This window comes from Prinia subflava, chromosome Z, assembly GCF_021018805.1.
Source record: "Prinia subflava isolate CZ2003 ecotype Zambia chromosome Z, Cam_Psub_1.2, whole genome shotgun sequence".
In the NCBI taxonomy this organism is placed as follows: Eukaryota; Metazoa; Chordata; class Aves; order Passeriformes; family Cisticolidae; genus Prinia; species Prinia subflava.
This window is the reverse complement of record NC_086283.1, coordinates 59,481,387-59,495,736: the sequence shown is the minus strand read 5'-3', so window position 1 is coordinate 59,495,736 and position 14,350 is coordinate 59,481,387. Positions and strand designations below refer to the sequence as shown.

General features: G+C 40.2%; 1 protein-coding gene across 1 annotated transcript in view; it reads left to right on the top strand.

Annotated features, from left to right (window-relative positions):
- SHB (SH2 domain containing adaptor protein B) overlaps positions 1 to 14,350 on the top strand; it is a 57,696-nt gene that overhangs the window by 3,042 nt on the left and 40,304 nt on the right. The window contains exon 2 of the mRNA XM_063422896.1: positions 9,111 to 9,228. Within this exon, the coding sequence (XP_063278966.1) occupies positions 9,111 to 9,228 (118 nt within the window). The remainder of the gene's footprint in view (positions 1 to 9,110; positions 9,229 to 14,350) is intronic.

The following is a 14,350-nucleotide window of genomic DNA, read 5'->3' as shown; positions in this document are numbered from 1 at the left end:
AATTCCCAGAGGAAAAGAAGAAGTATAAGCTAGCTGATTCAGGGAATAAAGGGGATGCAGATTTAACGCAGTGGCAGGCATGATTATATTTTGCGAGATTTTAGACAAAGGCTGGTAAAGTAACCACAGAGAAGTAAAGTATCTGGGATTCTGGAAGTTTTGATGTGTAGCAGTAGAAATACCAACCAAAGCTGAAGCAGACAAACTCAAATTGCCATGCACCTTTTAATAGTGAGGTGACTAACCTCTACAGCAGATGCCCAGTGAGAGTCATCATTTCCAGATGTCTTTGAATTCAAATTGTTGGGTGGATTTTTTTGTTGTTGTTGTTATTTAGGCAATACAATTAAGTGGGTTTGGGGACTTTACTGTGATGTTTACCTTCAGACAAAGGAGAACAGGGTGTGTTAGAATTCATGGCTGAAGCAGTTCAGTTCCTCCAGTATGGTGGATTAAAGAAATTATGGGCTTCCATCTTTAGTGCTGGCTTGTGAGAACCTAACTTACTTGCTTGCCACAGAGAAGCTAGGGAGTGTGGGCAAGTTGAAACAACATGTGGTTGTATTCTGGATCAATCTGGCATCTCCTGTATTTGTGTAAGAATAAACGCGAGACTTGGTTTAAGACCAACTCAATAGGCAAACCACTTGTGAATGGAGATCAAAAGAAATAAGCTGAAGTCTTCCTGAGTGATTGTCCTCTATCTGGCATTGTGGTGTGTGTAAATCCATGAAGTAATAACTGAGTGGGAAGTGTCTGTGTGAAAGGATACTTCAGATATATATTCTATCTACCTATTATGTATTTGAACCTAACCATTTCTCTGCCTGGTTTTGCAGCTGAAGAACCTGGGATACTTCCCAAAAACAAGCTGTATCATACTTCACAGGAAGTCCTTAAGATTAAAAAGCTGGATTTGTAGCATATTTTCCTTTAAAAGAAATTTATTTCATAATGAGCAGCATTCTGCACTGCCTCTGTTCAGTGGAGACAGAGCAATGCAACAGTTCGGTATATTGAATGTGAAGACACTGCAAGCTGCAAGATCCATTTCCACGGGTGTTAAAGAAATTTTTGACATAATTCTCTTCTCAATTAGATAGGTTTGTTGGCACAGGTCTGTTATGGTATCTATTAGTGGCTCAAGAGAGGGACTCTGAACAAATAAATCCTTAGGCAGTTACACGCTTCCAATCCAAACTCCCTATCCCTCACATGACAGTCTGGACAAACAGCTACACTGTGCTCTTCTTACTTACGGTTTGCTGTTTTGTTACCAATTGCTTGCTTTGTGTTTAGTCTTACATCTCTCTGGTGTACACATCTGCTGATCTCAGACTGTTGCTTCAATAGTCTACAAGTTTATTTAAGTGAATTTAGGTTTTCTCATTACATATGTTGAAATTATTTGCAAAGTTCTGAAATCTACATTATATGTGTATACAAACATGTAGATAGACAAAATATGATAAATATATAATATATAGTTACCACTGTTATTTGGTACTTATATAACTTATATGTTATTTGGTATTTATAAACATAAATTATGTATTGCTGAGAAAGGGGTTGTGGACATTCTAACTCTGGAGACTTTCAAAACTTGTGGGCAAGATCCTGGACAACTTGGTCTACCTTTGGTATTACCCCTGCTTTGAGCAGAAGAGTGGTTTAATTCACAGAACCACAGAAAATGCTGAGCTGGAAGGGACCCACAAGGATCACTGTGCCCTCTACAGCACCATCTCCAAGAGTCACTCCATGTCCCTAAGAATGAATTGTCTGTTTTTACAAGATTCTTTGCTCCCCAGACTCACTGAAAATGGGATAGGAGAGATGTTTGTGTCTCTAAACATCTTTGTGTATGTCCTTGCTTGTGCTGACCACTACCTGGTGACAAAGAATATGGTTTGACTTTTTACTCCTTTGCCCTGTCAGTGTCAGTGTGGTTGTATCCTTAACTAACAGTATGCTAGGCACTGTTTGGAAGTGGAAAAAGTGATATGAGACTGAGCAGTTGAAACAGCATAATGGTGTATTCTAACAAGAGATAGGAAAGGACTGTGGTGCAATCTTCCTGGATAGGTCATTGTTGTTGTATATGTTACTGTTAGACAGTCTATTTACAAGGAAACAGACATAAGGTGTGGTTTTGCAGTAGTTGTGCATTGTCCAGGAAGTGTGGAAAATTGTTTTACAAAACATATTCTGCTAATGACATTACATGGGATACAATTTTTAAAAATTTTTTTTAAACTTTGTTTTCTGAAGGGAACAATATCTGTTAATTGTTCTGCCTGTCCTTCCTTCAATGACTCAGATCTACTGAAATATCCTTGAAGGTGTATTTTCAAATTTTGAATACTTGAGTGGATGGGTCAAGGGAGCACCTGTTTCTTTCTTGGGAGGAAGCAGGTACAGCTGCATTTTTTAAACTTTGAGCAGGAGTTGGAAATGCTGCATTGCCTGCTGTGTGAAGAGTGGTCTGCATTGCCCTGTGCAAAGCAGTGACACGTGTGGGATAGCAGGGGACTTCAATTACTAACCTGGGAATAGAGGACAGAAGTGGAGGGGCAAGAAGGCAAGTTATTTGTATCAGCTTGTTAGCAGTTCAGTTCTGTCCCTGGGAGTGTGTGGACACTGTAAAAACTGAAGAGCAATTCACCTTCACTGAGCACTGAACCTTGTATGTGGGGGTGCAGCTCTTGAAATCCTGTTATTAAATACTGGCACTTTTTTTTTTTCCCCAGCACTTCACCCCTATCAGTTCACAACTCTCCGAGAAATTTAGGCACTACATTTCCCAATCTGTGTTTCAATTACCTTTTAAATGAGACATGTCAGTCTCTAGAGGTCAACGCTATGAACGAGGTCTATGATTCCTTCAAGGGGCAGAACTAGTGTTGGTCTTTCCAATACTTGAATTTAGGACTAGGAAGAAAGGCTCTAAACACACTTCATCTGTACGGTAGTCCTCTAGAATCATACTCTAAATTTCTGACTTGTTAGCAAGATAGTAACAGTTCTTGATTTATTTTTCCTGATAATTTCAGGACTTTGACCATGTACAGATCGCTCTGTTAGTAAGTTTTATAAGGCTGTGAAATTTATTTGAATAAAGAATGGTACTTAGGCTACAGGGAGGATTATCCAACAGGTTCTAGAATTCAGTGCTTCATGGAAGAAAACCTAGGTGGAAGTCTCTATTAATATGGAAAACAAATCAAGACCAGACTTCACAGTCTTGCTGTATGCAGGCTGAACTTTGTCCAGGCTTCAGCATTAGAGATGCTCCTGATGTATAGTTGCCTGAATATTGTATGAAAATATTTCTTAGGAAATATCCACTTAGGGCGTTTTTGGAATGTGAGACCTGGAGGTTGCTTGGGGTCAAATAAAGAAATTTGGCATTTGTTAAAAATACCACGTTGTAAAAAAACCTCTAATATACCCCCACAAAAAAACCAACCAATACAACACAAGAGCAACCAAAAAAATAACAACACAACTCCCTACATATAATATTGTTAATTATTGTTGGCCACTATGATGATTAGATGGATAGAACACCTCTCATATAAGGAAAGGCTGAGAGAACTGGGATTGTTCAGCTTGGAAAAGAGAAGGCTTTGGGGTCCCCTAAATGGAGCCTTCCAGTATCTGAAGGGAGCCAACAGGAAATCTGGAGAGGGACTTTTTACAAGGGCATGTAGTGACAGGGCAAGGGAGAATGGCTTTGAAATGAGAGTTGATTTACATTACATTTTAGGAAGATGGTCTTTACTGTGAAGGTGGTGAGGCATGGGTTGCCCAGAGAAGTTATGGATGCCTCATCCCTGGAAGTGTACAAGGCCAGGCTGGATGGGACCCTGAGTGACCTGGTCTATCTAAAGGTGTCCCTGTCCATAGCAGAGGGGTTGGAACAAGATGATCTTTAAGGTCCTTTCCAAACCAGGCCTTTCTGTGATAATAGAGTGCCTTTTACTGTAGCTAGAGACTGGTCTTCCGTGAACACAAATCTCAGAGAGGATGAAAAATTTTCATTACGTTGTGTTAAATGTGTTAACTGTGATGTTCTCAGAGACATATTTGCAGTTTTTAAGTGCCCTTGTCTTCTGTATCTTTGCTGACAGACACATGCTCTCATTTGTGATATTGGCGGACTTAATTGCAACTCCCAAAAGTTGGAAGAGGAATATATGGTCTGCCTTTATACAGTTATTTAAGTATGTGCCTGCCCATGGCAAGGTGGTTGGAACTAGAGGATCTTGACAATGCCTTCCAACCCAAAACATTCTGTTATCTAAGCACTGATAATATAGTAATATATTTTATTTATTAAAAATTAATCTTTTAAATAAATTTCCCCTAGTAAATTCCCCAAAGACCTTGTGAGAAGAAGTCTTTTACATTTTTGCTACATGTTGTTTGTTATAATTCCTCTTGTATTCTTCTAGAATAGTGTGTCCTTAATCACAATAGTCACTAAATTGGTGAAATAGCTCACAGTTCTGTGCTGATGTTGCTGTTTTAAAGACAGCTTGATCTTCTGCATTTCCTTTCAATTCAAAAAAGGATTATCTCTATTTTTTCAGTGTGATGAGTTCTCATTTGTTTCCTTCTCTTTCATTCCCTTTAAAATGTTGAGTTTAGTCAGATAGAGATACCTGTGAAATTATGCAGTAAGGTGTGTTCTTTGGTTTCTTCCTGTGGCTGCATATGCAAATCATGCTTTTTTATATGCAAATACCTATTTAAACTTGTATTTAATATGATAATATTTGTCAGACCTTTTTTAAGACTGTAGAAGAACAAAGACTATGCATCAGCAGTGAAGCTTGCAACTTAGTTAATATATAATAGAGGGATGAACCAACCGCAATCTCAGCTGGTATTTCATTTTCTGGGGGATGGAGTGATTACTGGGTTTTTGATCTTGTATCTGCTGATTAACTTTTTAGCTAGAGCTATGATTTTTAGTTTGTCTGCTTGTCTGGTAACTGAGCTGTACTCTTTTTCTCTGTCTTCTGACTTTTAACTTGCAACCTGCTAGGAAGAGCCACTGCGAGTGTTCTCTAAATCGTTCTTGACTTCTTTTGATAACTGCACTTCTATTTATGTGTTAAAGTTCCTTTTGCTTGATGTAACTGATGCCTCAAAATACTACTACTACATGTACAAAAATAGAAAATAGTATTATATATGTATGGGATGCCAGAGAACTTGAAAAGAGCAGGAATCAGTAGTTGTAGGAGCTCACTATCCACACTCAGAATGTAGATCTTGCATTCTGTCAAGAGATAAGCCACAAGTCTTTGACAATAACCCTGGTAAATGCAGGTGGTTTAGACATTAATTAATGCCATTAATTTGGCATCTGAATGACTGCCTTTTGGGGATTCCTGACAGCTGTGTTTTCATTTTGGCAGATAGGACCTGTGTGGAAGGTGGCTGGATTTGGCAGAGCAGGAAGCCAAATTCAATGTGTCCTGCTGCAAAGGTCAGCCTCTGTGTATGAATGCCTTTAGCTGTGCTTATAAAATTTCAACATGTTGCCATTCCTCTGATTGTACCCAGGGGTAGATGTGGCAAGTACAGCATTAGATCCTGGATAACCTGACTAGCTGAGACTTCTAGGAGGGATGCTTTGGTAGATAATGGATGCTGTCCATTGTCTTCTACTTCATGTCCAGTGTCTGCCAGTAAGTAACATGCAAGATCAGTTTGGAGACCAGTTGAGCGAGTTTAGCCATTTGCCTTGAAAGTGCACTATATCAAAGCTGTGGAAGGGGCACTGCATGCAGGCCCTAACCTGGGATCTTCTGCATTGGCCTTGGCCTCTGGACTGTAGAAAACAAATGCCTGACTGAGAGCAGTTTGCTGTGCAATGGTTGAAAAATTGTTGGGAGAAATATAACCAAACAAAATGCACAGCAAATACTTCTTTCTGGAAGGTTAACGAGCTCTGGTGAGCACAGGGGCACATTGGTTATCACACAGAGAGACCTGCTCCTGCACGCCTATGGGGAAGAGGTGACAGCCTGGTGTTTTCTCAGTGGGTCTTCCCCGTGTGGCATGGAGGTGATCAGGATCATGGTCTGCAGAATCCCCACTGCACATGCAAGGCATGTACCTGTGATATTTGTGAAGAGAACTTGTGTGTAACATTGGCAAACTTTTTCTTTCTGAGCATAGCATGGAAGGGGTATGAGGACAGTGTATTAATACCATCTGCCATGAAGCAAGTGTTTTGTTTATTGTGTGCATGACCAGAAAATTCATGTACTCAGAACCTCCTATTTCATCAAAAGTTTTTGTCTGTACTTTGTCTAACCAAGCATAGAGGCTGGGAAGGTGAGCTCATTAAGGTAAAAGTAGCTTATCTGTAGATGGCAAAAAGATTTGCAGAGTAGGAACTCTTTCTCTGGTTGAGATGTCTGAAAACAGCAAAAATAATCCTGTGAAACAGGATTGTCAATGGGAGTTCAGATATTTACAGTAAGTATGTTATAACAGAACCAACAATCATACCTATTTGAGGTTTTCAGGTGCTGGGTTTGGTGGGTTTTTTGGTTGTGGGTGTTTGTTTGTTTGTTTTGTGAGGTTTTTTGTTTGTTTTGGGTTTTTTGTTGGTTTTTGTTGTTGTTGTTGTTTTTTGTTTTTAATTTTTTTTGAAAGAAGTAGAAATACTCGAGACTTCCTAGAAGTGGAGAATTTATAGCTGTTAGCAAGTATAGAAGAATTCAAATTGTGGCACTGGCCAGCTGCTCATCTATGCTGAAAATGACTGAATTTTAGTATATATGGAAACAGTAACAGTCAGCTGGGGAGTTCTCTGACAGCTCAGCATTGTAAATCCACTTATAATAAGATACACAGTTCCAGGAAAGGTGAAGCAGGCTGCTCTTTCTGCTTGCCTGACTGCTGAAAAGTGCGTTTGGGATTTGTTGTGGGGGTGTTGTTTAGTCTGGAGTTTTTTGTGTGGCTTTTTTGGGTGGTGGTCTTGTTTGACAGCATCTTTCATGTATAGATTTCCTCCTAGTATACTTTGGGCAAATGGAGATGAAGAAATGTCAAATAGCTGTGCCAAGTCCGCTTTCTGTTTCGTGTTCTAGTACAGTTATCCAAAGGGTTGGCCAGGGTTGTGTGTCAACATTTGCCAAGGAGAGCAGCACAGAGCACATGCTACCACCCAGCAGCTCTTGACAGGGCCAGAGCAGAAGACAACAGGGATGGCATTTCAACTGCTGCACTTTTGGAAATAAAACTGCCCTTGTGACTAGGAGGAATTACTGTTGCCTGTTACACATTGTCGTCTTTGTCTCAAGTGTATGCAGCTGCTGTCTCTTGATTTGCTGCTTGGGCATATGTTGCCAGATGGGGGGAGGGGACTTTTTCCCTTTGTGTTAACTGTTTTTTGAAATAATGAGGGAGTAATTTTGGACACCAAGTGAAAGAAAGAATTACATTTCCCTCTCTCTACAATCCATGTCAGTCTAGTGGTTTCTGGTGGAAAAAAAAGCTTCCAGTCACTTTAAACTCTGAGTGGAGGAAAATAAAAGCAACAACAACAAAAATTAAAATGTCAGTCTTGGTAGAAAAATAAGCAAAATAAGTAGTATAAAATTGCAGTGTGCCAGTGTTACAGGGCTTGAGTAATGACTCTGAAGTGTGTTAGATGTTTTGTTTCCTAATCTTAAAGGCGATCTCTGACTTTCCTAATAGAGTGTTCATTTATTCCATGGCACTTGTGCAGGTGTTTGATCTGTGAATACTTGTGTGTCCTGTTTTTCTTCTCTGACTGGTGGGGTATGCTGGCAGCAGGAGACAGAAGCAGATGCAACTTCAGTCTCTTAGCTGGCACTGTACTCCTGGTTCTTTGTTGAAAAGATTGAAACTGTTGGAAAAGCACTGTGCTGTAAGTCTTACTAGTGCTAGTCTTATAAATATAAAGTAACTCAGTTGAAAAATCACTTGTAAATAAAGTAAGCCTTCAGGGCAGAACCCTTTAGGCTTGCCCTGCTTTGAGTGATGAGTTGGACAGGGTGATCTCTTGTGGTTCTTTACCACCTGAATAATCCTGTGATTTCAGAGGGATTCTGATGTTGAAGCCTGCCTCTGCCTGCTTTGTTTGCTTCAGACTCTTTTGCCTGCTGTAGATTACATCTCTTTGCTCTGCAATAATTCTCATATGAGGATTTCTGCCTTTGCCCCAGTCCCCTTGTTACACCCTAGAAACAAAGATTAGCTCTACCACTTCAATTATAGGGAGGAATGATTCCTGTGACTTCCATTGACTGATTTAAAAACCTATATATGAGACCTACACAGCATACAATGATTTTGCAGTGGTCATGAAAGCACAGTAATGTAAGGTCAATTGTGAGATTTTCTAATCCTCAGATTTTTTTTAGCCTCTTAGTGGAGGAAGAAAACATGTTCTGACAGATAAATTCTTTTTACTGTCTTTTGTCTCAGTTCACAAAATATAAGTAAAAATAACCTTCCTTTGGGAGAAGGAATGGCACAGATGGGTTTGAGGATTTAACTTTAGCCAAGAAGATATTTTTGTTTCTTCTTTTTTTATGTGAGACTAAAAATAAAAAAGCTCCTTATTAATGCAATGAAAACAGTAGAGTAGAATATTTGGAATTCTTCTTTTTAAAGTTTCTAGCAATATTTTCGGTAGCTCATAAACCTTGAAAGGAGAGGAGATGCAGTATGTGCAAGATAAAGAGTGGGGTTTTTTTCCTGAATATTAGCAGATTTCTCTGATAAGATTTGCACTGGATTGAATTTACTGACTGGTTAGCTCTTTCTAATTTGTCCATCCCAATTATTCCATTACTTGTTCTAGTCAGAAGTCTTTTGCCACGGGGTCTGCCTTTTTGAGGTTTCTGGTATGAATAGGAGCCTACTTCTATTTCAGTACCATTTAGTAACTGATCTATGGCAGTTGTGTATTTATCCTCTGAACCAAGACTGTACTTTGAAGACGGCATAGGATGCAGCCATGTGAAGCTGTTTTTATTTGCTGATAGGATATAATTTCCTTCTGCTTTGCACATCTGACTGATGACTTCAGTAACATTTACCTTCCTGTCTTTCAGGTGCTGATAGCTGATGACTACTCAGACCCGTTTGATGCCAAAAGTGAGTTGAACAGAATGGGAAAAGGGGAGAACACTGGCTATATGGAACCATACGAAGCCCAGAGAATAATGGCTGGTAAGAAAAGACAGTTTCAGCACATGTGAGCTCCAATCCTATGGCAGTTCACATATATATTATAGCTGCTATGAAACAGAAATGTCCTGGAAAAATGTCCTTTGGCATGGAAAACTCGGTTTCAGAAGATGCTTAGGCAGGCAGCAGCAAGTGCCATTGAAGTATTGCATTTTCCTGCATGTGCCTTTATAGCTAAAAATACTGCTCTGTACCTTGCTTTTAAATATAGAGGTTTTGTACTGTCATGTGAGAAGATGAAAAAATAAGAGCAATGGGAGTCGGAGTGTGTATTGCTCCTCTTGGCAATGTGAAAGCTGTCATCTCTGTATGTGGCTGAGATGGCCAAAATATGATACGGTGTTACTCTACTTAAAAACAGTTCATCAGCTTGGTTATGGACTTTTTTCCTCAATCAGATTTGGACTTCTTGGTGTCACAGGAGGGCTACAGAGCTACATCTTTCTGCAGCCTCTTTCTTTCCTTCCGTGCTTCTCTGATTTTTTTTTTAACGAGTAGTCAAAATGAGACACTATAGGATGCCTGTGAGCCTTTAATTGCTATTCTTGGTAATGTCCTTCCTCTTCTGTCATGTAGGGAAGTGGTTAGTGGTGATGTTGTACAAGAGCAATAGCCTTTGGACTATTTGAACCCCTTGTACTGGCATTATACAGCTCTATTTCCCATGTATTTTCACTATCAGGATCAATATCTTACTCGTTGGCTGTGCAGTCTGTAATATATTGTGAGGTATGGGGCCATATGTTTTTAATTTGTGATGATTTGACTAGTCAACACATATCTTTGTGCAGATCAAATGCACATTTCTTGGATTTGTATAGCAGGTCTTTTTTTCTCATTTTGCGGTAAAAGTCACTCTTGTGCCCAGTTAAGTTGATTGTATGCTTTCCTTTTCTATTGGCAGCTCCTGTTTTGGGCCCTCAGAAAAGATTAATCAATGGGGGAAGATGAGGCTGTTGGATGCAAAGATCCTTTTTTCATGCAAGTGTTCCTATTTTTCTTTTCTTAAAGCATTTCTGAAGAAAGACACAGGAAGTGACATGGAAACAGTTCTTTGGAAGTTTTCAGTACCTTACAGAAGGGCTGGGAGCTGTTATTTCTCATTAGTGTGAACCTATTCATTGTAAGTTGAGAAATTTCTCAGAAAATCAAATTAGTCCAAATAATTTCTTGCTCTTTATACAGCAGTGATGAGCATTTTTAATTTAAACTATTAAGTTTACAGTGCATTGGCTTGTTTCTTCCTGCATTTAGGACTAGATCTTGTTCTCCCTTCTTTTCCAGATTAGCCATAACAAGTGAGATATTTAATGGATGATACTGGGTGGCTTAGCTGCAGTAAGTGGCAGTAGGTTTATGAGCCATTGCAATTACAAGATATCCTTTGCCTAATTGGTGCTTGGTGCAACTGATAATCTGTTATATCTGCTCCATCTTATTATAAAGGAAACATGAGGAGCTCTTAAAGATGCTAAAGGCACTTTTGAAAATAGAGTTTAATTGATTATAATGATAGAGCAAGTGTTCTGAATATTCATGTGACTGAGCTAGTAGAAGATGCCTGATATACCTGTGAAGATGTTCAGTGTTTTGAGATGTGGGTATTTAGTTTCCAGTCATCTTGTCCTAATGTGGATAGAGAAGGTCTCCCCACAAACCTCCATGGCATTAGGTTATGTTGACTGTATTCAAGCAGGTAGTTTTATGTGTGGGGGATTTTTTTATTGCTCAGGTGTTGCATTTGCACTTTACTTGATAAGTGAAAATCCAAAGGCATCTTGTTGGAGCGTTTTTAAAGATTCTGTTTATATTTACTGAGTGAGTTCTATTTTGTATCTGCTGTTTCTGAAGTTTGGCTTATGTTATGATAGAGCCAGCCTCAAAATATTTACTGCTTCATGTTTGTTAGTTTTGTTGTCTGATGAATAGAAGAACATCAGATGGCTATCTGTTTAGCCTGACTAATGTGATTAAATCCCTCTGATTGCATTTAACGTAGCTTAATCCTAGAGAGAGGGAATTTACATAACTCAGTGGAATGCTCTGCTGAGAGACAGAAAATAAACCAGCTTTTTATAAGTTATTCCATATTTACTGGCGTACCCTAACTCTTGAACTTTGGGCACGCAGTGTAAGGGTAGTTGAAATGTGACCCTGAAACTTTTCTGCATGCTATGTGCTCCTTGAGTTAGTAGAGGATTAGGCAAAAGCAGGTGTCCATATGAAATAAGACCCTATGATTTCAATATGAGAAAGTAAGCTCACATCTGAATAGAAAAGCACAATGTCTGAAGTAACTAATATTTTTATTCAGAGCTTATCCTTTCTTTCTGAAAGTTCTGTGATCTTGCAGTTGTCAGGCAGTTTGTTCTGAGTTGATGTTTAATTTAAAAGAAAAGGCAGTCCCTGAGTTGATTTATTTCAATTAATTATTGAATGGTCTATCTATTCCCATGTCAGGCTTGAAGTTTCTTCTGCTGATAGTGTCCCCCAAAAATACTGTCTCCCTAGATTTGTGGTTGTGATGACTGGAAAAAGGAGCAACCTTTATGACAGAGTTTGGAAAGATTTCTCAAACAAAGATTTGACCTGAGGCTAAGGTAGAGTGTGTTGCTAACGAATGCATGTTGATAAGAAGGTATCATCTCTTGTCAGCCAAACACATCTGCTAAGGTATTGATATCCATAAGTGCCTGTCCTGTCTTCAGGAAATCCATGCCAAAGGTTCGGAGAGAATCCCTGGCAATCCAGTTCCTGAAATGCTGTGTGATGGGAGTCTGAGCTTGGCTGGGTGTGCACCCAAAGCCACAGCTACAGTTGCTGCATCTTTGCCTTGCCTGCAGCCTGTCTGGAGATTTGATGTCCTAGAGAAACATGAGTATGAAGGAAGTTCTCTGTGGTATATGACGTGAAATATCCTAGACTATACAGGGAGTGAGATTCTGGAGTGGCTGCTATCAAGCATGCATGACAGCAATAGAGATAGCTACAATGCCGATTTCTAAGGATCCTGGACCTTACTTCTCCCCTGGTGTCTGTCTGTAGCCGATGCAGTGGCATGTGGCCTGTCACAGAAACAGGCCTGTGCTGCTTTACCTACACTGTAGCCAAGCATCACTGCTTGGATCAGGTGTAGGATGCTCTTCATGCTTGAGAGAGAGCTCTGCAGAAAAGCAGTGGCTAGAGATGCTGCATTTAAACAGAAGTGAATAGCTGAGACACTGTCAGGTCAGAGTGCTGGTGATCGTAACATCCGGGCTTCTCTGTCACCCATTCCTCTCAGGGAATGCTAGGGGAAGAGAAGTTAGGTTGCATTTGAGTATTTACTCCCATCAGCCTGCACTGAATGTCAAATCCTGGAGAGGGGTCTATGTGTTTTCTGTGGTAATCCTTTACCTGAGAGGAGAAAAGGTTTCCTCAGTTCAAGGATATGACTACGGCTATGGTTTCGGGAAAATGTGTGCAATTTTTTTGCCTTTAAAATCCCATAAAAGTCATAAGGCCCTATTCTAGTTATAGCCTTACAGGCATGCCTTTCCTCTTTCTCTTGACAGCTGTGCATATTGACATAGCTCTTCTAGGGATCTGTGCCTTTCAGAAGGAATTAACACCAGTCCTCGGATTGCATGAAACATTTGCAATCAAATGCCAGATCAAGGCTGTCCATACCACAGCATTCTGTGTGCTGCATCATAGAGTGCATATAAAATTTGCCTTTGGAGAAGGATCCAATTTAGGATCATCATTCAGATGGAGATATGCTGGTAGGCAAGTTGTTGCACAAAGAACTGTGTCATTTGAAGGTATAATAAGGAATACTGGCTACAAGAATGACTTAATGAGCTGCATCTGTTGTCCTCCTTGGTGCTTGGATTTGAAGAGAGCATCTTGCTTCCAAAAGGAGATGTTTTATGCCCTGAGTAATCTCTAAAGTTACCCTGATCGGAACAGCTTATGATCTCTTGAGTATGAAGTGCCTAGCACGATACATGCTATAAAATTCGTCTTACTTCAACAACAGTAAAATTAAGGTTATTTTAAGTCTCAGTTTGGAATTACATAATGAAAAGTGCTGGGTAAGTGGTGGGGGTGGGGCTGTTTGGTGAGAGAGGAAGTAGAAAGCTGTAGCAGTGTGCTTTTAGGTGGTAGAGCTGCTATCTATAGCTCCATAAGCATCTCCTGTGGAAGAGCCGCTGGGGAGGATTCAGGCAAGGCAGTCAAGCTCACACATCACACACACCACAGCTAGGCTCAGCAAGGAGAGGCACGAAGGGCCTTTGTATGAATCAGTTCCAGCGAGGTTTTTTTCAGGCACTGAAGGAAGATCAGGAACAAAGACCTTGCCATGTGCTGTGCACTGGCCTAAATAGGGGTCAGGGACCAATGGTCTGAGGGCACGGGGGTGGTACAAAGAGCAAGGCAAAGGTCAGTGACCTACAGGGAAAACAGGGCTAGCCACTGAATACCACAACCAATAGGGAAGTGGGCAAAGGCGAAACCATGAGAACCAGGGGAATGGGGAGAGGAGAATCCTGGGCAGACCACACTGTGCAAGCACCATGAGGAAAGACTTTCTTTCAGCCTAGGCAAGGAAGACTCTATGGTCCATCCTTCCAAGGCAGGACCCTGGGAATTCCCCTGAGGGGATCCAGGCATTCCACAACTCCTCTGATTTTTCTTACTAAGAAGACTTCCCTAATGAATTTCTGCAGACACTTAACTAAGCAGGGAAACATAAGTAGAATGATAACAACAATGATTACAACTCAAAAAATCCCTTTAACAAAGGATAAAACCCACTTGGTCAATCCCCATTGTCCAAAAAGTTCATTGATCCAGTCTGAGATCTCAACCTTTATTTCCTTAACTTGCTCCCTCAGCTTCTGGATGTTTGTGTGGATGGATACTGAGTTCGAAGACAGGTCGAAGCAGCACATCCCTTCAAAGTGCTGGCAGCTGTGTCCATGGACAAGCAGCAAATAGTCAATTGCTGCCCAGTTTTGCAATGTTACATGTCTGGTAATCTCAGTGTCACTAGGCAGGTCACTGAGTGCCAAGGAGGTAGTGTTTGCTTGCTTACTAAGCTGACATTCCAGGTGAGAAA